Source organism: Manis javanica, chromosome 10 (genome assembly GCF_040802235.1).
Source record: "Manis javanica isolate MJ-LG chromosome 10, MJ_LKY, whole genome shotgun sequence".
Classification (NCBI taxonomy): Eukaryota; Metazoa; Chordata; class Mammalia; order Pholidota; family Manidae; genus Manis; species Manis javanica.
The window spans coordinates 112,670,113-112,691,199 of record NC_133165.1 but is presented as its reverse complement, the minus strand read 5'-3'; the positions used below and the strand labels follow the sequence as shown (position 1 = coordinate 112,691,199).

General features: G+C 45.5%; 1 protein-coding gene across 2 annotated transcripts in view; it reads right to left on the bottom strand.

Moving 5' to 3' along the window:
* Positions 1-21,087, bottom strand: part of SREBF2 (sterol regulatory element binding transcription factor 2) — a 55,805-nt gene that overhangs the window by 25,758 nt on the left and 8,960 nt on the right. Inside the window, exons 1-8 of one of the 2 annotated variants that reach the window (XM_037006873.2) lie at positions 8,928-9,063; positions 7,046-7,468; positions 5,863-6,044; positions 5,033-5,179; positions 3,342-3,563; positions 2,235-2,349; positions 1,824-2,005; positions 119-311 (exon numbers count right to left, since the gene is read on the bottom strand). In XM_037006873.2, the coding sequence (XP_036862768.1) occupies positions 119-311; positions 1,824-2,005; positions 2,235-2,349; positions 3,342-3,563; positions 5,033-5,179; positions 5,863-6,044; positions 7,046-7,466 (1,462 nt within the window). In that variant the 5' untranslated portion in view covers positions 7,467-7,468; positions 8,928-9,063. Of the gene's footprint in view, positions 1-118; positions 312-1,823; positions 2,006-2,234; positions 2,350-3,341; positions 3,564-5,032; positions 5,180-5,862; positions 6,045-7,045; positions 7,469-8,927; positions 9,064-21,087 lie in introns of those variants that run through there. The other variant, XM_037006872.2, reaches the window with a different exon arrangement.

The window sequence follows — 21,087 nt, the reverse complement described above, 5'->3', positions numbered from 1 at the left end:
GGCCCACTGCAGAAGCCCTTTGGGACTTGGTGGACAAGCCAAGCAGTTTGTACACAGGGCCTGTCTCCTGCCACAGCAGCTCAACAATGCGCAGTGGCACAAGGGGCCCTCCACCTACCTGACTCAAGCGACAGTATGCTGCGGCCAGAGCCTGAGTACGGGTGCTGGTCAGAGCTGCGGGCCCCTCCCCACTGCAGCAGGGCAGTCAGGGGGTTAAAGGAGAGGCACAGGAAGGTGAGGACACACAGCAGAATTCGCGAGCGGTCCACCATGCCCAGCGCTACAGGAGGAGAGTCCGGCTCATCTTTGACCTTCAAAACAGGGCCTTGAGGTTGGAATGAGTACTGCCTGGGTTTTTACAGCACATTACTTTTTTATATATTGGGATCAGGTCGTGAGATTTAAATTCAAGGCCACTAAGTCAGACAGGAATAAACCAAGGAGGGAACTAAGAAGGTCACATCCCTCCACCTGCCGTTCAAACACCAGAGCACCGGTCACCACAGACAGGTAAGCTCTGGTTTTAAAATGGAGCTCTGTCACAGCAAAGAAAACCCAGCATGATTTGGTTTCTGTAATTCCACAACAGGCAAAACTACTCTCAAGGGACAGAATGCAGCTCAATGGCTCTCTGAGGCTGGAGAGGAATGTTGAACCACGTGCAGAGGGGTGTGAAGGAGCTCTGCGGATGATGGCAATGCCCTCTTATCTTGATTACAGAGACAGTTACCTAAGTGTATACATTTGTTAAAGCTCCCCATAATGTATGACAGTACTGTACAATACTGTAAAATAGGCATATTTATTGTATATAAAACTCTACCTTAACGAAGTCGATTAAAGCCCATACTTGGCATGAATCTGGCTATAGGAACTTGCTCTAAAATCATAACGCTGCTTTTTTTCCTCCCCATTTCAGAGGGACAATGGAGGCAGAGACCCCACCCACCCAGGGAGCCTGCAGAGGGGGGGAGGAAGGCTGGAGTGGGATGTGCCCTGACACACCATGCCACTCCTTTTAAACATTTTCAAACCATCTGAAAAATTATTTGGATGATTCAGAAGCCTAGGTAATTCAATGTGTATGTCATATGGCTTTTTGGTACCAAACAGAAAGATGTTTATAAAATATTTCAAAACCAGGGCTCAAAATTAAGTATGTGACACTATGAATAGTTCGATCAAAAACTTATGCTACAAGGAAACTTCATGATTTCGGAGTCAGAAACTGCCAATGTCAAAATACGGCACAGAACCCAGCGGTCTCCACAGGTTCCCCAGGAACATCATTAGGCTTGAACCTCTTGTAAATAGTTCCATTAAGCAACAATTGTTTGGAGCTTTCTACAACAATTAAAGGCCCTTGGTTGGAATGTTACTTGTTAGATTGCAAATTGCAATCATTTCTGGAAGAGGACCCAGAGGCAGCCTCATCTTAAGCCAACTATCAACCACACAAAGTGGTCCTGCCAGGCCCATTACAGGCAGGAGAAGCGATGAGGCGCCTCCAGTAACTCTGAGCGCCTGCCTGACAGCTGCTCTGTGCTCCCCTTCTGGATTTGGCCCTTATTCCTCTCTGACAGGCTCTTTCAGCAAGGACCAGTTAAAACAGACTACATTTAAACCAATTAAGCTGACTCTGTAAACAGCAGGGGCTGTTTCCCTTTGTTCTCCAGGACCTGCCTAATTTCATAGAATTCCTGTTTCTCTCCGGCCCAGGCCCTCTGAACACCTGGCGTGGCCCCTTGTCTGCAGTCTCCCCACTACTAACTTAGGGGACATGGGAGAGATGCCAGCAGTCAGGGCATTTCAAAGGCTCCTACCTTTGCATCATCCAACAGAGGGCTTCCTGGCTCAGAGTCGATGGAGTAGGGGGAGAAGCCAGCCTGGGACCCTGAGTCAGAGGCCGGAGGGGACATCAGAAGGACATTTTGATTGAAGTCATCGATCTTCAGGTCCACATCATTGTCCACCAGGCTGCCTAGGTCAATGCCCTTTAGGAACTCTGCCAAGAAAATCCTACCATGCAAACAGTCTGTTTTTATAGAACCCCACCTAGACTGGGTCTGGGCTGGGCAGGGGGCACATGGCTCCTGCTACAGCCCTTAAGGCACCCAGTATACATCAGTGGGCCCTCTCCAGTGCTCAGCCCAGGACTTCTATAACCACAAGGCCTATGACCCCTTCTCAATGGGCACACTCCCTGTGACAACCCCTTCCAGAGGCACACTCACTGTTCTTCTGATTTGCTAGCTTCAGCACCATGTTCTCCTGGCGCAGTTTATGATTGACCTGCTGCAAGTACTTGATGTAGTCAATGGCCTTCCTCAGAACACCAGACTTGTGCATCTGTACAGGAAGATGGGTAAAAATGTAGTGGCATCAGTGCACGCTGCACAATGAGGACAGCAGAGGCCTGGAGCTTATGGGGTAAGAGCATGGCTCTGGAGTGGGAGGGACCAGGTTCAGATGCTGGCTCTCCCACTGATGAGCTATGCTATCCAGGACAGATTACTCAATATTGCTGAATCGCACTCTCCTTCTCCTTAAAATGGGAATGATGATAATATGTGAATCATAGGCTTACAATGAGGGCAAAAGTGAGATAACACATAAAAAGCTTAGCTTCTGGCTTGGCCCATAGTGACACTTGATACTGATAAGTATTAGCTATTATTCCTACTTCCTATAATAATCCTAGCACCATAACAAACTTTAAGGAAAACAAATGACAAAAAACCCCAGCATTGTTGTATAGCTATCTTAAGTAAAGGTAATTAATACCTTGCAGATTTTTAGGCTACAAGGAAAATGAAATTTTCTTTCAAAATAGAGATGAAGATGAATAGATAATTGGTAAAAAAAAAAACAAAACCAGAACAAACTATGTGCTAGAAGACACACTGCCTGAAACACCAGACATACATGAGAAAATAATTTCCTCTATTTATTGTTCGTTAAACCCAATCTATTTTTTCTCTTCCCCAAAAAAGTAAAAATATTGCTAGCCCCGCCTGAACACAATTAAACATATGCCTGCAATGCTACCAGCTGACTCCAAGGTACAACACAGTCCCGTATCTGGCCCCAGCGAGTGGCAGGCAGCTCTCTGCCTATGACACAAGGTCCAGGCAGGCCACTGCCTTACCAACCTCTAACAGTTCCCATCTCTTGGTCAATATCTGATAATCTTGAAAACCCCCAAGATGTTTTAATAAGGAGGTACCTCTAACTCACTCTTGTGTTCACTAGCTGGGACTTAGGTCTTCTTAAATTCCTATGGCAAAGACAGGTAGAAATGGCATGGTAGGGCATGAAACATCGTTTTGACTGGCACCTACCTTGGCATCTGTCCCCATGACCAAGTCCTTCAACTCGATGATTTTGTCATTGATGGAAGAACGGTACCGCTTCTCAATGATGTTGTGTGTTGTCCGCCTTTCTCCTTCTTTGGGGGGCTCGAGCTGCTTGACTCCCCCGGGTACCTGCTTAATGGGCACTTTCTCTTGCCCCACCATAACAGGCATTGTGGTCAGAATGGTTCCACTGCTGCCCACCAGAGTCTAAAGTAGGCACAGACAGGGAAGAATTACCCCGTGGTTAGTCTGAGTCAAACAACCTCGCAGCACAAACCTTGGCCATGAGGCATCACCTGGCAACGCTCTGTGTGGTTTAACACCTTCCTGGATTGATCAAGTCAGGCCCTAAGATGCCTTAGGAGCCATGGTACCCATCAGTTACTCTGCCCTTTCAGAAGCACTGTCAGTAAGTCACACCACAATAGGGTGCATGTAGCTTAACATGCCTTAACTTTGATCTGGGGTGACAGGACAAGCCATATGATTTCTGCTTTGCTGGAAACCGTTAACCACCTCTGGGCTCAGAGAGTGAGCACTATGTCACTCTGGTCCCAAGGAAAACATTACCTTGGTTTATGAGACACTTTTCCCTTTATATGACAGTGAAGTAACTTACTGCATTTCTGTATACAATTTGGTCATCAAAAAGCTCAAGGGAAGAACTGGCATTGTGTAAAGGATCAGAGACATTTTATTAAAAAAAAAAAAAAAAACAGGCCAACCATAGATGAGCATTTCCCTTCAACTCTGCTTTCTCCTGATTCCTTTTTTTATTAATTTTAGTCATACTTTCTTCAGTAAATGGCCTCAATCTCCAAGCGATCAACAAATAAAAAGCTGTTCAACTTCAGTCATCAATAAATAATTCTCACATAATTAAAACACACACACATTAAGTGTATAGACTGAGAAGTTTTAACATATGTATATATGTAACCAGATAACCCAGACGAAGACAGACCATTTCTAGCTCCATAGAAAGCTTCCTTGTGCCTCTTCCCAGTACCACCCAGCACCCCCTCTTGTAATCACTGCTCTTAGTCTTGCCTCCTCTTGAACTTCATACAAATAGAATCATCGGCATGAACTCTTCTGTGACAGGCTCCTTTTGCTCAAATACTATTTTTGAGGTTCAGCCAGAGTTGTAGGTACCACCTGTTCTTTTTGAATGGATGTTTGAGTTGTTTCCAGTTCTTGGCTTTTATGAATAAAGCTTGTTTTCAAATTTTGATCATCTCTTACTGTGTAACTCTCTTGCCACAAGATGCTCTAAGTGGCTGAGACTCTACAACTCAAAGAGGGGTGCCTTCCATGCCCCTCACCTTGGAGCCCCTCCCTGCCTGGTGCGCCTAGGGTCCTTCAGAAGGCAAATCTCCATCAGCAGGACCTAAGTGGTGGATGGTCCTATGCAGAGCTGTTGCCCAGGAGCTGGGCATCCTCTTCTATTCCTCCTTCCCACTAGTAGACCCTAGAACTTCCACAGAACACACACTGGTGGTACTCCTCAAGGGGAAAAAAACTAAAAGGGGTAATATTTGCAATTTGACTGACACATTCCATAGAGCTGTACCTAATCAGCATGGAGAGGCTTTGCCAACATCTCTGAGGCCCAACACTGCCAAGAAAAGAGGAGCAGGGCAGAGGAGGTGGGGTTGGGGGAAGGCGGCCCTTACTGGTACTTGAAGGGCTGCTGTCTGGATGGGGGTGGTGAGGGCAGTGAGGGCTGGGTTCTGGACTGCAGCCATGACAGGGCTGCCATCTGTTTTCAGTGTGGTCAAAACAAGGGAATCTGTCTTGATGATCTGAGGCTGTACCAGGACCTGGATGGAGAAGAAAGAAAAGGAAACAAAGGTAGCATATTTAATTTAGCATAACTGCATTAACCTCTTATTGCAGAGACACCCCCCAGCCCAGGGAAGAATGAGAAAATTAAAATTTTCATGAAACTGAGAATGCAGCTTGATTACTGAATTGAGAAGGAGAGTGTAGCTAAAGAGGGTCCTGGGTTTTAAGGTTGAAAGGCTTCCAGGAGATCAGTGACAGTGGCCTAGCAGGGCTGGAGAGCAGGCCTGGCTTGGGGGGATAGGAAAGGGGATAGAGATCTGATTTTGGACAAACTCAGAAAAGCCAGGATCATGGCTGAGAAGCAAAAATGATAAACCTGGATATTTTTTAAAGATAAATTACTTTGTTAATAAGAAAATACAGTTCACTACATGACTTCAAAACATCCTGGCACTTATCTTTCCAATTTTATACCCATTATGTGTGCAAATGAGTTGATACACCCATGTTGCCCGGGTCTCTGTGATGAGAGTGTACATCTACAGATGTGATTGCAAATCAGGTCTCTACTGACTCGCAGGGCCCAGGCACCCCACCTGCCCTACAAGCTGCTCCCTTATGCTCTATTGATCCTTCTTAGCTGGCAGACCACATGTTTGAGCAAAGACTAGCCGAGAGCCCGAACCAGCACCTCCCTGAATCCTCGCTGGCCACCTACCGGGACCTGCTGCACCTGGGGCGCAGCAACTGTCTGCACAGTGGCTGGAGCAAGGGTCTGCAGCGTGCCATTGGCTGTCTGCGTCAGCACCCGCTGGGCCTGCATCGTCTGCACCTGCTGCTGGATGGTGACTGGCTGCACCTGGGAGGATGTCACTAGGCTTTGTACTTGAGGCTGAAGGACTTGGGAGAAGAGGAGGAAAAGTCATGACGAGGAAGGCAGTTAGTCAGTCCCTGCAGCTGAGGCAATAACCGAGGATGGAGTGCCTCATAATAATCCTATGCCCCACCTGCTGAAGATGTGCACAGCCATTTACAAGCTGGTCTAGACAATAGCAACATCCTATGAGGACCACATCGATTTCTGAGGGAACGAGTACAAGTTATTTTATTACTCTGGGTGCTGGGGTGGAGGTGACAGATGCTGATCAGCAAAGGACTGCACCCAGCAAGGGAGTTCACAGATGCTGAGAACCAACCACTCCCTGGGGCTTCATTCCCTCCCATGAAAGGAACGGAAAGCCTACTCTGGGATGACTGTCCCAGCAGGCAAAACCCAGACTGGATTTTTGCTCAGATGTCTCCACCCAGCCCAAGCCCTTGAGGCCATGGAAGAACTGTCAGATCCTTTGAAATTCAGGGCAATACTAACCTACCCAGGGGTCCCCACAGAGTCAGAGGGAAACCTGATGAAAAGGCGCTGGCACAACAGTCACTCACCACCGCAGAGAGCCTCTGGGGGGTGTGCTATGCCAAGACCCAGCACCTGGGTTAAAAGTCATATTCTTCTCCACAGTGGACACCCAGGAGATGTTTACTTAATCAACGGTTCTTAACCTACAGGTGCCGAGATCTGGCTGTTGCCTGGGTAAGCTTCAAGTATAATTTTATTTGAGCCTCCAGCTCGAGTTACCAGGATGGCCCTGTGTCTATCTACTATGCCTGCTGGATTCTCTGACCAAGTATCCTTGAAGCAGGAAGAACAGATACTAAGGTATCTGAAGAGGCAGAATGTGAACTGTTCCTGCCAGTTACCAAAAGCTCATTTAAACAGGACCAACTTGATAGAGTCTGTCATCCCCAAAGAGGACAGAACCATTCACAACCTACTTCAGAAGTGTCTGCCAACTGGCACATAAACTTTTGAACCAACCAATCACTAACATATCTGACTTCTGAATCACCTTGAAAGCTGGTAGCTGCGTTCTGGTATATCAAAGGCTGCTGGATGATCCTCGTCTGGGGAGCGGTGCTGAAGGTCGGGGTGATCATCACCGTCTGCTGCTGCAGCTGAGCTGAAGGCTGGGGCTGGGGCTGGGGCTGGGGTTGAGGGCGGGGCTGGAGAACGGGAGTTGCCCTAGGCGGGGTGGGGACAGGGGTGGGGGAAACCTTGACCTGCAGGGCTGGAGCCTGGGGGGAGGCGGCTGAGGGAGAGAAGGAAGGTAATGGGGCCTGGCTGAAGGACCGCTGCACGGAGGGGTCCCCGGCTGTGCCCCCACTGCCCCCACAGTTGCTGCCACCGCCACTGCCTTGGAAGGAGCTACATAGCTGCTCTGAGAACAAATCAGGGAACTCTCCCACTTGATTGCTGACAAACTGCAGCATCTCTGTGAACAAATGAAAAGGAGTAATTTTATTGCCATCCAAAATATCTATTAATTTTCAAATTTGCTTACAAGACCAAGGCATGAACATACAATGGCTTTCCCAAGACCACAGCAGAAATGGGTCAGGAAACCCTCACCTCTCCTGTCTGGGGAATCACCTGGACCAAGAGGGCCAGCCAAGGGGCAAGAGGACAGGACACTTCATCTGTTTGGTGTTATTCTCTCTCCTAACCCTCCCTTCAGGCCCTTTCTACTCATTTTCCTGTTGTTTCCACCAGGCCTAACAGGAGATACCTGTGCTAGTGAATGCTGCTTTTGGAGGTCCCATTATTGCTGGTCCTATTTACAGTTGGGGACATGGGCAGAAAAGTGGGTAGATGCCATTGTAAGGCTCTGTCTGGAGCTTGGTAGCCCGCACTGGGAGGCCACCTCCTGTCGTGACACTGCTCTCTATGACACACCAAGATCCCAGGGATCTGGCTGCAAAGCTGTGCCAGACCCTAACTCTCACCACAGGCAAGGCCGGCTCTGGGCCGTCTCTTCAAGGTGGGCACTGCCCTGGGCAGGGCTGGTACCCTCAGTAACACCCAGGGACAACAAAGTTGACAGCCTCCCAGTCATGGATCTTTAGGGGTGGAATCAATGCAAAGATCATACATGAAGTTGAGAATGGGGCCAAGGTCACACAGCTCATCAGGGCACAGCTGGGATTAGAACATGTTCTCTGCCTACCTGCTTTGTGTTCTCCTACTGCACCACAGCACACTCACTGACAGAAGGGCAGGGCAGGGCAACCCTAGCCCTGGGCTCCATGCTTTAGACATCCCACTCTGGCCCTCTCCTGGCTGTGCCCCTTCCCTCTGCTAGGAGTCTGTGGAGCCAAGGGGATGTGTCCACATGGAGACCATGCCCCCTTCTAGATCATGCTCCAAGTATCTGCAACCCTAAATTCCCAGCCCAAAGGGCCTCAAGCCTGCTTCCAGGACCTCTCCCCCCTGGTTCATCTCCCAAAGGCTACCAAAACCCAACTTAATCCATGATTAACAACTCATCTCTTAAGACTCCTTCCTCTTCACAGGGCAAGTCCCTATTAGGAGTCTCAGGCCTCAGCTTTGTCCCAGCTATTTTCAGATCTACAATTCCCTATGCTGGTCACATTCCCTCCCCTTTCCTACCCATTATGTTCCCCAGAAGCTACTGCTTATTCCTGATCCACGGCAGCCCCAACTCCAAACCCTCAAGTTTTGGCTCTGATTTGGTCAACAAAACAAACCCAAAAAACACCATCTCCATTCATTGCCCCAAAACTCCACCAGCAAGTCCTGTATGGGGGATTTCTGGTGTGACCTCTTGACGGGAGAGCTGGCTCTTAGTTCAGCACTTCTCGGGTTCAGTCAGTTCAACCCATGGGCAAAACAGCATCTCACAAGATTAAATGACTTCATAGTGGTATATTTACCGACACCTCGACACTCTGCTCTGTCCCCACTCAGCCTGCTTGTGTGTAGGAGGAAGAAATGGGCAAACTGCCACAGACACCACAACTTGTACCAACCAATTCCAATTCCTTGTACACGATTAAGCTAAGAAATGTCCTGAAATGCAGCACAGAATTTAAACAAAACACAAGTTAGTGCTGACACATTCCAAGTATAACACAAGATTATAAAAAGCTTTAAGAAAATGATTAATAAGAGAAACCTAAAAATTTGTTGAGCTTTCCAGAATTCCTTTAAGATACCAACTCTAGGGAAACAACACAAAAGCCTGCTTTGTGAGCTAAAAGAACATCATTCCCTGGTTGGTTGTTTTAATCCATTGAAAGCTAAGGAGGGCACAAGGCAAAGGAGGCCTGAGGCCTGGTGGTGGGGCATAGGCTTTGGCGCTAGGTGGGTGTGAATAAAATGAAGGTTCCTGTGGCCAGGATTCTCACCTGGCCCTGATTGGCTGGCTCACTACACACGTGTGAGCAATATGTCATTATTGACTCTATATAGAGAGCCCTGCCAAGTGCTCTGGGCAACACGGTGGCACGGCTGCAAGGCTGCAGGAGAGCAGAGAAGCTGGCATGGTGGCAGTGCTGAGGACAGAGACTAGAAGGGCTGTGCCCAGAGGATGGTTGTGCAGACAGAGGGGCCCAGAGGCAGAGACCAGCTTGCTACATGCAGACTTGGTTTAAGTGAACAGGATTTTAGTGACTGACCTGCCACCGTGGAAATAAAGTTGGGTATAACCTTTTCACCCCAAGAATGTTCTACTGTCATTTCTTTGGTCACATTGAATCCACAGTGAACTTGCCCAGGGCCAAAACCCATTGGCAGGACAGTGGGGGTCAGTGGTCCACAGCACCAGCTGTGTGGATTTGGGCAAGTCACTTCTCTCTGCATCTCAGTTTCCTCACCACAAAAAGCTGCCTTAGGAATACACTCACTTGGCTTCTCTGTTCTGAGGATTGACAAAATAATTTATGCCAAGTGCTTGGTGAGGGGCAGACCCTCATAAAGGTCCCTATTAGTGGTGCTTCTAGAGCACCCACTACACGGGCACTTGGCTCCACTTATCTCAAGTGCTCTCCAAAACCTTTTGTAGGGGAAGACATGGTGTGGTGTAAAGTAACCTGCAGAGGTCACAAAGCTCAGCTCAAAAAGCAGGTTAAGAGTGTGTAGGCAGATGGAATCTAACTACTTAAATAAAAATAATAAATCCTTTTCAACCCACACATGCCAAGCTCCAGTGGAGCAATCTGCAACTAGGCAGATGGGCACTGGGCTGAGTGGCACAGAGGGACCCGTTAAGACCGAGCGTTTTCAGGAAGAAGTAACAGGAAGAGACTTTTTAAGCCGCTGCTCAAGCAGGGCACACAGGGCCTCCCCGGGACCCCATCTGGTCTGCAGTGACAGAGGAGGGGAGACCCCGCCAACCGGAACAAGGCCTGGAGAATCAAGGCACAGGTGGCCAGCCCCGGGCTCAGTTTTGCTCTGTAACTCCAGCTATACCCCATGGGAGCATCCTCATGTCTCCTTGCTATCCCCTGCTCCGTCATCTGTGTGCTGCAATTACACAGGCTCTCATTTCCACAGAGAGCCATGAAACGCAGAAAAGGGAGGCCTAGGAGAAGACACAGGTTTTATGAAGCTTTGCAAATGAATTTCTGGTTCCTGCATGATGAGCCACAGAGCCCTGGGAGCTGAAGGCCAGACACTGATCTCCGTGGAGTAGAGCAGGCCACCTGCAAGGCCTGCGGGTAAGCTCACCTTGCTGAGGAGCTCCTGGCAGTTGCCCTCTCCCACCAAGCCATATTCCCACTTCTAGCTGCTTTTTAAACTAAGGGTTTAGTTGCTTAATCAAGTAAGCTGGACCCCAGGAAACTCAATCTGGGTTTTGGTCTCTTTAATAGCACACAACCAAGATTGGATTGGAAACTCTGGCTGTCACCTGTGCACTGCAACCAGCCCTGGGCCTCATCCACAGATACCAAGTTCTCCTGCACTTTATGGAGCTTGTGACCTTGTGACATAAAAGTACCTTTGCCGGGCTCAACCTAGCAGCGTCTACCTGAGAACCCAAAATCTGATCAGGAGCAAAGAACCTGAAGCCACAAATGGGGTAACACTGACTCCATACTGCACAGCCAGGCAGCAAGTGAAAAATCCTTTAGTGATCATTTTTTTCCAGTCTTGTAGAGAACTATTTTATAAAGGTCATGCATTCTTACATTTTGCATTTATTCTGCACCTTGTGTTAGATTGTTTTAAAAAGAACCTTTTAAATCATAAAACGTAGTCACTACAGAAAAACTGAGAAAGGGTTAAATAAAAAAAAAAAAAACCAGCAATTCTACCTCTCTGAGACATCCACTGTCAAGATTTTGATGTGTGTGTGTGTGTGTGTGTGTGTGTGTCCTTCCAGACTTCTTCCTATACAAGGCTTACTTGCACACACAAAGCACACATGTGTAAACGGTTTTACAAAAATGGGATCACACTGAAGATGTGATTATGTACCATGCTCCCTTTGCATAATAAAACATGAAGAGTATTCAGTTATTAACCATTATGGTAAACACCATCCGTTTTCTGAGTCTCATAGTACTGTACTGTATTGATGCACTAGAATTTAACCACCTAGTGGTGATGGATGGGTATGCTCAAACTTTCAGCTTTATTAACAACTCTCAACAAGTCTTGTATGAAAATCTTTTCCCATTTGTCTGCTTATTTCTTCAGGATAAATTTCTAGAAGTTAGGTGGCTGGGTCAAAGGACAGCTATGTATGCTTTGAAAAGGTGGTAACAACCTGGGATCCTGCCAGCATTTCCCCACATCTATTTCTGTCTATCAGATATGGGGGAAAATGAGATCTAACTGTTTTGACTTGCATGGATGAGTCATATGAGGTCGAAGGTCTCCCCCTATTTTACTGGGCATCTGTACATCTTCCTTTATAAACTGCCCCCTCCCGACTTTTGTCCATTTGTCTCTTTTCACTAATTTGAAAAAAAATTTCATGTGTCACCAATATTGTTCTTTCCTAAATATTTGCAAACATTTGCCTCACTCTGCTATTTTTCTTTTAATTTGTTCAGGAAAAAAACTGGCACAGTGATTAACAGTCACCATGTGCTTCTTGCCCCTTGGTAACTTGGGGCAAGTTCTACCTCTCTGAGCTGCAATTCTCTCATCTTATAAAATGTCGCTAAAATCATACCTAACTCATGGAGCTGTTGAGAGAGAATCTGCATAGAATTTAAAGCTCAGTGCCTGGCACTTAGTATTATGCACATCGGGGGTCAGAACCTCCGACATCTGACTTCAGACAATCCTCCCTTCCCTCACTTCACAGTAACTCACAAGCTGTATCCTTCCAATGCCCACTTGCACAAGCAAACCTTAGATCTTTTTCAAGGCCCTGTAACATATTTATTGTGGCTTTTATATAGTTCTTAGCCACTTCACATCTGTAAAGCTCTACTGTTTTATTAGGAGTCAATCTTTCTTAAGCCTTCTAATTTATTTACTCTATTATTTTTTGTCACCTCTGAAGTTTCTGGATGTTGTGACCAAATCCCATTTTCCCCATAAGCTCTGATTTTTATTGCATGACTCTGCACAGTGATTTTCAGGAATGCATACATTGCAGAATAGCAGAACTGACAATATACTAACTTTAATATTGTGCAGTGAAATTACACAGCTTTTGTGTTACACTTAGTAAGTCCCCCATCCCTAAGATTATAAGGATATTCACCTGGATGGTCTCCATTTAGTTTTGTTCATTTTATCTTTCACATTAGATCTGCTCAACAAACATAAGAAGATAGAAATAAGCATGGTGTGTGATGTCTGTAGACTGCTAGGAATGACGGACCACAACCAGTGGGGGAGAGGAAGGGAAATACAAAATCTTATTCCCAAAAAGTATTATCCTTCTTGAGCAAAAGTACCCTGCTTTCAAACTGATGATCCTATTTCCCCTCCTATGATGTTTTTTTCTAATAGTTTCAAAATATAATAAAATGTAGAGTATCAAATATGTGAGTCAACAGTGATAAAACTTTTCATTCCCACACCATTTTGTTATTTATGACCACCATGGCTTTCTCAGGATCTCAAACTTTAGTTATCTCCATTCAATTCACTCAGAGGAGCAGTTAAGGAGCTAGACTGCCAACCACACCCTTCAATGTAGAAGAAATGAGAGCAACACCAAGGATCTCAGGGACAGTTATAACCAGCAAATTGGTTGCCTAGAATTACTCCACTCGAACACCAGGGGGCACATTCATTTGGTAAGAAGCTCCTAACACAGGACAGCATCGTGTACTTCAAGGGGATTCTGGGTCACCTTTCTGGGGAAAGGCAGTCTGGAGGAGGTGCTGAATGACACAGAATGGCAAACTAGTGACTCAGGCATCTTATATTTTCAGTGAGGGATGAGTGAACTCTTTTTACTGGCAAAGAAACCAGAGAGGAAAACTGGGTGGGGAGGTGAGGGTTCTCCAATCTTGTGTTTCATAACACACACAAATGTGCCATATATTCCTTTGCATATATCAAATATTAAATAATAAAACAGTTGAGAAGTAAGAGAAAAAGAAAGCACAAAGGGGAGCCAAAGTTGTTCTCAATTGGTCTTCTGGTGTGCTCTGGTGGTCTTCTGGCTTGCTCTCCCCACCTGCACAGGTGGGTGTCTGGGGTAGCATCAGAGGGCCCCATCTGGCTGGCCAGTCCTGGCCTCCCCATCCAGCACAGCGGGGGACCTGAGCCAGCGCCCAGTTCCCACCAGGCAGGTGATCTGCAGCACCATCTTCAATTGCGCTTTCTTCCTCTTTTGTCTTTCATGGTATCAGAGCTCTCCCTCTGCTCCACTCCGATCCTATGCCTTGATTTCAACCTCAGCCACCTACCCAGTGACAAATGTCTCCTTTGAGGATCATGTGGTCCAACAGTCTTTCAAATCAAATTTCTTAAGCATGAGCTTCAAAGTTTCCTACCAACTGCTCCCTCCTGCTCCAAGGGATTTCATTTCCCACTCATCTTAGCTCATCATCCACGCCAGAAATACCCACTCCCTTTCTGCATGTGCCTTTGCAGGGTTGCGGCAGAGATCTCTGAACATGGCTGCCATTAACTCACTTTTCTGCTTGTTACCACCCTCTTCCTCTCGGAAGTTACCAATTCCATTTCAAAACTACTTACAATTACTTTCACCAAGGACTCTTTTTCACCTCAGATCCAGCCGTCTTTCAGCTTTGAATCCAGCTGTGATTTATTTGTTAAGAAAAATTATCCAAACTTAAAAACAAGGCAAAAAGAAGAAAAAGTACAGTGTCCCTTTAAAGTCATACCAGAGGCAGTCATGTTTGACCTACTACCTACAGGTCACCTGAGGCTCTATGGAAACAAACTTGTTTGACTTTCTAATGTATTACTGATTTGGCCCACATTTTGTAAGGTTTTATGTTCACTTCTAGAAAATCAATAGACTGCAAATAATTTCTGTCTGGTAAAACAGATAACCTAGAAGTCTTTATTTTTATTGTCCCCTAGGACATGCACCATTTTTGCATCTAAATGAATCTTATTCTGGCTCTGTTTTACTATGTAAATATCAGTTCCTTGCATTCTCCTTTCATCCAGTTTTGTCATTCTGTTGGTTTCCTCATTAACAATGTTAATAAATCTTTGATAATGTGCTGCTGCTGATAGGTTAGAGTAGATTTTTAACATTTTAAAACTTTATTTTGCCACATTATATACATTAAGTTATATTTTTAAGTGCTTTTTTTTGTAACTTGTGCTCCACAAGCACATGTATAGAATCTTCCAATTCCGTGTACACCTCCAAGCACTAAGCACTCTGGTAGTTAAAAAAAACTGCCATCGATTCACTGCCAACTTTCACGTAATCTATAAAAATGGCAATCATGCTTTCTGAACAAAAACTGGAAGGGGCGTGCCATCTCACAATGGGACAAGATTTAAAATCTAGAATACCCTATATTATGGGGTTTTATGATCAGCACACATAATGTGGGGGAGGGGAGCAGCAGGAAGGCAGTATAGCACAGAGAAGACAAGTAGTGACTATACAGCATCTTACTACACTGGCATACAGTGACTGCAGTGGGGTATGTGGAGGGGACTTGATAATATGGGTGAATGGAGTAACCACAATGTTGCTCATGTGAAACCTTCATTAGATTGGATATCAATGATACCATAATAAAAAATAAGTAAATAAATTTAGAATATCCTGGAAAATCTGGACAAATCCATGCAATTTCTACAAAGCTTCCACTTTTGGGGAAGTAGGTATGTAAACAAAAAAGGATTTAAATGTGTTGAGCGCCCACTGTGTTGGCCCACAGAGATGATAAAAAAACCTCTTGAACTCAAGGAGTTAATTAAAGGGACAGGCTATGGTCTGTGGTGCTTGTCACAGCAGACCAGGAGGACACAAGGAACATGGTAAGGTCACTGGCAGGTTGAGGGAGTCGGCCTTAAGGTTTACTCAGGTGCAAGGTGCATTCTAGGCCCAGGGAATTTCAAAAGCGAAGGCTGGAAGGCATGGTGGGCTATTGGAGAGAATGGGTGACTGGCAGGGCACCAGGCTGGGCAGCAGTCAGGATCACAAAGGTTCTGCAGCTCATGGTAGTAAATTGGTCTTCCTCCTTTTTAAAGAAGGGGAAGCCATAGAAAGTCGTGCAAATAATGCTCTAGGAAGGGCAGCCCCTCCAGCTCAGCAGTTGCTCACTCTGGTTTGTAGAAGAGGGATGCTGGCTTCCCCAGAGCCCCATAACACTCATTAAGAATCATTCTGAGCAAAAACTTAGGGCTAAATTCTGACTCAAAAGATCAGAATAGCTGAAACAAACTCGGATAACTTTGTCAATGGATGAAGGAAATATTCTGAAAATTGATTAAAGATAAGTTCTGGTTATATGTGAGTCTACAAAATAATCAATACCAGGAAGCAGGCCACCTTCTAGGGACTGTGTGAAGGAAGTGTGGCCAAGAATCATACTAAGGGAGAAAAGCAGGATGTCATGTCAGAGTCAAACCAAGAACTGGAAGGCCAGTTCAGCAAGACCAGGCTGGGAATCTCGTAATGGAATCACTGTGCTGCCTTTGGTAATTAATTAATTTCCCTGAGACTCAGTTCTTTACTTGAAAATATGGGAATAATTGAAACTCTAACGGATTATTAACATACAGGATATGTCCAGCACAGAATAAAATGTATTTGATTCTTTCACTTTTCTTAAAAAAATTAACAAATTTGAAAGGGTGCAATCTCCAGGTCAGATTCCAATTTAACCCTTAAATAAAAGCCAGTGGTCACATTATTGATATTTAAAAGGAAAAACAACTCAGTGACAAAGCTATTTTCTAATTAAAAATCTGACATATTTTATTTAAATGTACAGAAGGTAATTATGATTGAAATGAAATTCATTTCGTATTAATTCTATGTGAACAACAATGCAACAGCTACCGAAGATACCTACTTAGTACTTTACATAAGCCCTGAAATCAGTACTATTACAACTCTACTTTACAAGTGAGGAAAACAAGGTTCAAGGAAATTAAATAACTTACCAAGGCCGCCACATAAACTACAAAGTAACTGAGCTGAGATTTGAATTTAGATCTGTATTTAGGTTTTTCTGAGTCTCTCCCCAAGCACAGTATTTTCTCCTACAAAACAAACATTTCTTGGATTTTACATTTTTGTGCATCACAACTCAGAAGGACCTAGAGCGACAATAAAGGAAAATTTGCAGGGGTGGGTGTCTCTCTCATGTAATCCATCTCATAAATTCAATGCTCATGGAAGAAGGTTAATCTCATGTTAGGTATGCATGTAACTGAGTCATCAGGGGAACAGGGGAGAGATTTTTGCCTGACTGTATTTTTTAAATATACCTTCCTACCAAATTAATAACTCATTCTCCAAATGAGACCTTCTGCCTTGACAAGATGCTTTCTAGAACACTCACTTTCTTAAAATAAAGAACAAATCAATAAAGATACAACCCTTGAGCCATGCATTCCACAAACATTAACTGAGCCTACTATGTACCAGACACAAAATTAAATGCTTTTAAGAGGCACAAATTCTGGTGGACTAACCATGTGTAAACATCTGCCAGGGCAGGATGCTACATGTTAGGATAAAAAGAGGTTTACTCTGCAAGACAACCTGTTGGAGTAGTTGCTCCAAAAGCTTTATAATTGTTGATTTTTGCTACAATTTAATCTCATATTCGTGTGTGAATATATGTACATTTATATATGAAGTTGAAACATGATTTTTTTACTGGAAAAGAACTTCATCAGCACACAGTCATCATTGCTTTTAACAACTTGCTAGCACCTTCCCACGAGTTGTGGCATATAATCCCCAAACTGCACTGTGAGGTGACTAGAGCACTCTTAATTGTGTGTGAAAATCCTTAGAACAGTGCTGGCGTATTATAGTAAGTTCTTGAAGATCGGTGGTGGTGGTGGCTGTTACGCAAGAGGAAACCAGTCCAAAGAGGGGTTGAGTTCAGCTGGTCTTGGGCAGGTGGGTAAACCAGAAGCAGAATGAAGTAGAAATTGCCTCCTCCTCCCTCTTCCAAGCCTGGTGCTTAGCAGCACCCTGCTCCACAAGTCACTGCAACTACCACTAGTGGACTTCTTGTCAGGTGTCCCTGCTTGTGGTGGCCCCACCTCACAGTGACTGGGCCCTGGAATGCTGAAGGCCGCACCACGAATCCTCACCCATGTGAAGGTCCCATCCTGTGTCCCTGCCGGGGAACTCATGCCTCTGATCCTTACCTAACACCAAATCAGAGGCATCAGATTGCTGTTTGGCACCCCATGTTTGAAAGACTGTCTATCTTATTCCATTTATTATTTTGAAATGCCTGCTCTCAGAAATTAGTCAGGACTGAACTGAGAACAACAATTAAGAAGAAAAGACCTGAGCCAATAAGTTATAGTAATAATAAAAACAGTACAATATTCGTTAACATTTACTGAACTCTTCGCTATGTGTCAGCAACTGTGTTAGCACTGTGCATAGGTCTCCTCCTTTGTTGCTGCAACACGTGAGGTAGATGCCAGGATCACCTCCACTTCAGACAAGGTAAATGAGGCACGGCGAGGTCAACTAACTTGCCTCCATCACCCAGACAGCAGGTGGTGGGGCAGGATTATAGGCAGGCTCTTAGCTCCCACGCTGTACAGATGCTCTGGTTCCACTACTGCATGCATGTCACCACAGAGCCTGGCACTGGCAGATGCTTGGGAAGGGGAGTCACCCAGGTTATCCTTTATCTCCTGGCTCTTCATCCGCTCCCATCCCGCACTGTATTATTCTCTCTTGGAGTGAACTGAAGAAGAGAGTACAAGTTGAGCAAGATGGGGAGAGTGAGACTACAAGGAACCAACCCTGCATGATCCAGTTTTGCGAGATGTGGGCATCGTCTTGCACAGCACCAGGTAACCGAGGGTCAACCAAGTCAGGCACAAGCCAACCACCTGAGCTGTCCTCCTCCTGAGGCAGAGTCTCCATAGCAGTGGATCTCAATCTTTTTCAGTCCTTAAACCATTCAGGCAAAAAATGAAAGACCCCAAAACCCACTTTCCAGCCCCTCCATTCATTACCACACCCCAAAACCTCCCTAAAACAACACTGGGGGGCAGGTTGTGTAGTCACACTATGAACAAGCACCCAGCATCTGCCCATGATGTGCACAATGGTGCTGGGAGCTGGGGGATCCAGAGGGCCTAGGGAGGCACCCAGCAAAGAGCACAGCCTCCAAAGGGCTGGTTCCTCTCCCACCGCCCTGATCTCCCAGGGAAGACAGAGACCCTACCCACTCATTCAGCTGTAACAAGGGTGAGAAAAGAAAGGGCTGTCAGACATGAAGATGAGCCTGACAGAGGGACGGAGAGAGGTTTAAGCGTTAGAGAAAGGGAAGGCTAGTGCAGGCACACCAAATGGTCTCAGCGAAACCAGAGCACCAGGAAATGTCCTCCAAGTTACTGAAGTGGACACAGTGTGGAACAGATGATGGCGCTGCATCTACTTCAGAGGCAAGGAGAGGACAGAAAACATAACAGCAATTTGCCACTTTTGTTGTCTGCCCATCATCTGATCCTCTTTCCATCAGCACCCTGATTTTCCTTCAGAGAATCCCCACTGGGTGTCTTGGTGGGAGGTAAGGCTTCCTGCCAGTTGGCTCTGAGTAATGCATGTTCCCACTGGGAGCATGACTCCTATAAGAATGAGCTAGGAAAGCACGGACATGGCAGAGATGATGGTTGCAGCAGGGTCCTAGCCCGGTTAGCCCATGGCTACCCTTAGATGCACTCTGTGGCTGAGCCTCCCTTGGTTCTGGCCCATTTTCCAAGTGGGTATCTCCAGATTTTCTGGTCAGTCTATGTACCATTGTTCCAATAAACTCCTTTTCTGTTCAGGCTAACCAGAGACAGTTTCTGCTGTTTATCACCAAGACTCTTGACTGATACAGAACACCCTGAAGCAGGGGAGAACCTGATAGAAACTATGACTGAAAAAAATAACAAACAGGTATCTAGAGTATAATCAGGGAATCACGCACATACCTAAGCACCAGCAGTCAAGCCTTTCAAAAGAGCTGTTTGATCAGCATGTCACCTGGCTTCTCCTTCTGTCCCTTTACTTTTAAGACCTCAGCTTACATGTTACCTTTGCAGAAAGCCTTCTCTGACCCCAACTTCCCACTAGTTGGGTGCCCTTCCTGGAAGCCATCCCAGATCTTCCAGATTCGGATCTTTGGGGGTGTACCTGGAGGACTGTCAGGCAAATAAAAGTTTAAGAACTTCTTGTCCCTGTACTGTACTCTGGTCACACTGAATCATACGCTCAATTATTATTTCCAACTTTGGTCATTCTGTGAAAAATGAATAGTCCACCCCTTCTTCTCCTTTCTAAAATTCTGTTCACTCACCCTTCACAATCCAGGTCAAATGCCAAAGTCCTGTGAAGATCTTCCTAATTCCCTTCCTTCGTGCTCCAAACACCTGGAGTTTGTTCCTCTGTTATGTATGGTCTGTTGCATTTTGCTGTGTATTATGACTGTTTGTTTACTCATCAGCTCCTATTTAGAAGTCAGGACTATTTTCTTTCATCTCTAAAACCCCAAAGAGTCTAGACTGTGCTGGGAATATAGTAGATTCTCATTTATGCTGAACTGGATTGAACAAATTTAAAAAACAACTTCTGACCAGAGCAGGGGTACCCAGACAGGCTTACTCTGCATCAGGACATCTCCCACCTCACCCCCACAGGGCAGCAAAGGTTATGGGATCTCACATCATAAGGCCCAAATTCAACTCCTGACTCCATCCACATGGGAATCTCCAGGCAAACCATCATCTCTGTCTCAGTGTCTCATCTGCAAAATGGGAATAAAAATCAAACCATCTATCTCACAGCACTTTTAAAATGAAAATGTATCAGAAGGACTTTTGTAAAGTGCAAAGCCTCATCAGAAAGTTTACACTTGCGAAGAAGCATTATTTCCCTGGTTTGTGGGATGGTGAGGGCCTGGGCTAAGCACCAGTTTAACCAGGCAGTTCCACATTCGGTCCAAGTGCCAGAATTTCTTCACTGTTCCAAACTAGACCCAGAACCCAACAGACCAGTTCTACAGGTCCAGATGCAGAAGCCAGATTATAAGGGACATTTAGACAGAGATTCATTAGCAATTCCAAAGGCCTGAGAGATGCAGAAAGAGCTCTGTTTTCCAATTCCAAGCCCTTCAATGGTTTAGAATCAGTTTCTAAATAGAGGTTCCCCCAAGGAGCCTTACCTTGAGGCCCAGGCTCTGGGATCCTGCTACTCTTTAAAAAATTCCATCATGTCAACAAAGTTTAACTCTTGAACTTTGTGGTCCAGAAATGGAACACTTTACCCTACAGTCTGTGACTGTGTCTTTGTGTCTCGCCCACCACAGCTACAAAAGCCTACTCAAGATGAAAAACAGACATTCTAAAACTGTATTCTGAAAAAAGCTCCCTTGGTCCTAAAGTCAACTTGCAAATTCAAGTTCTTCATTCATTCATTCATTCTCAGATAGAGTC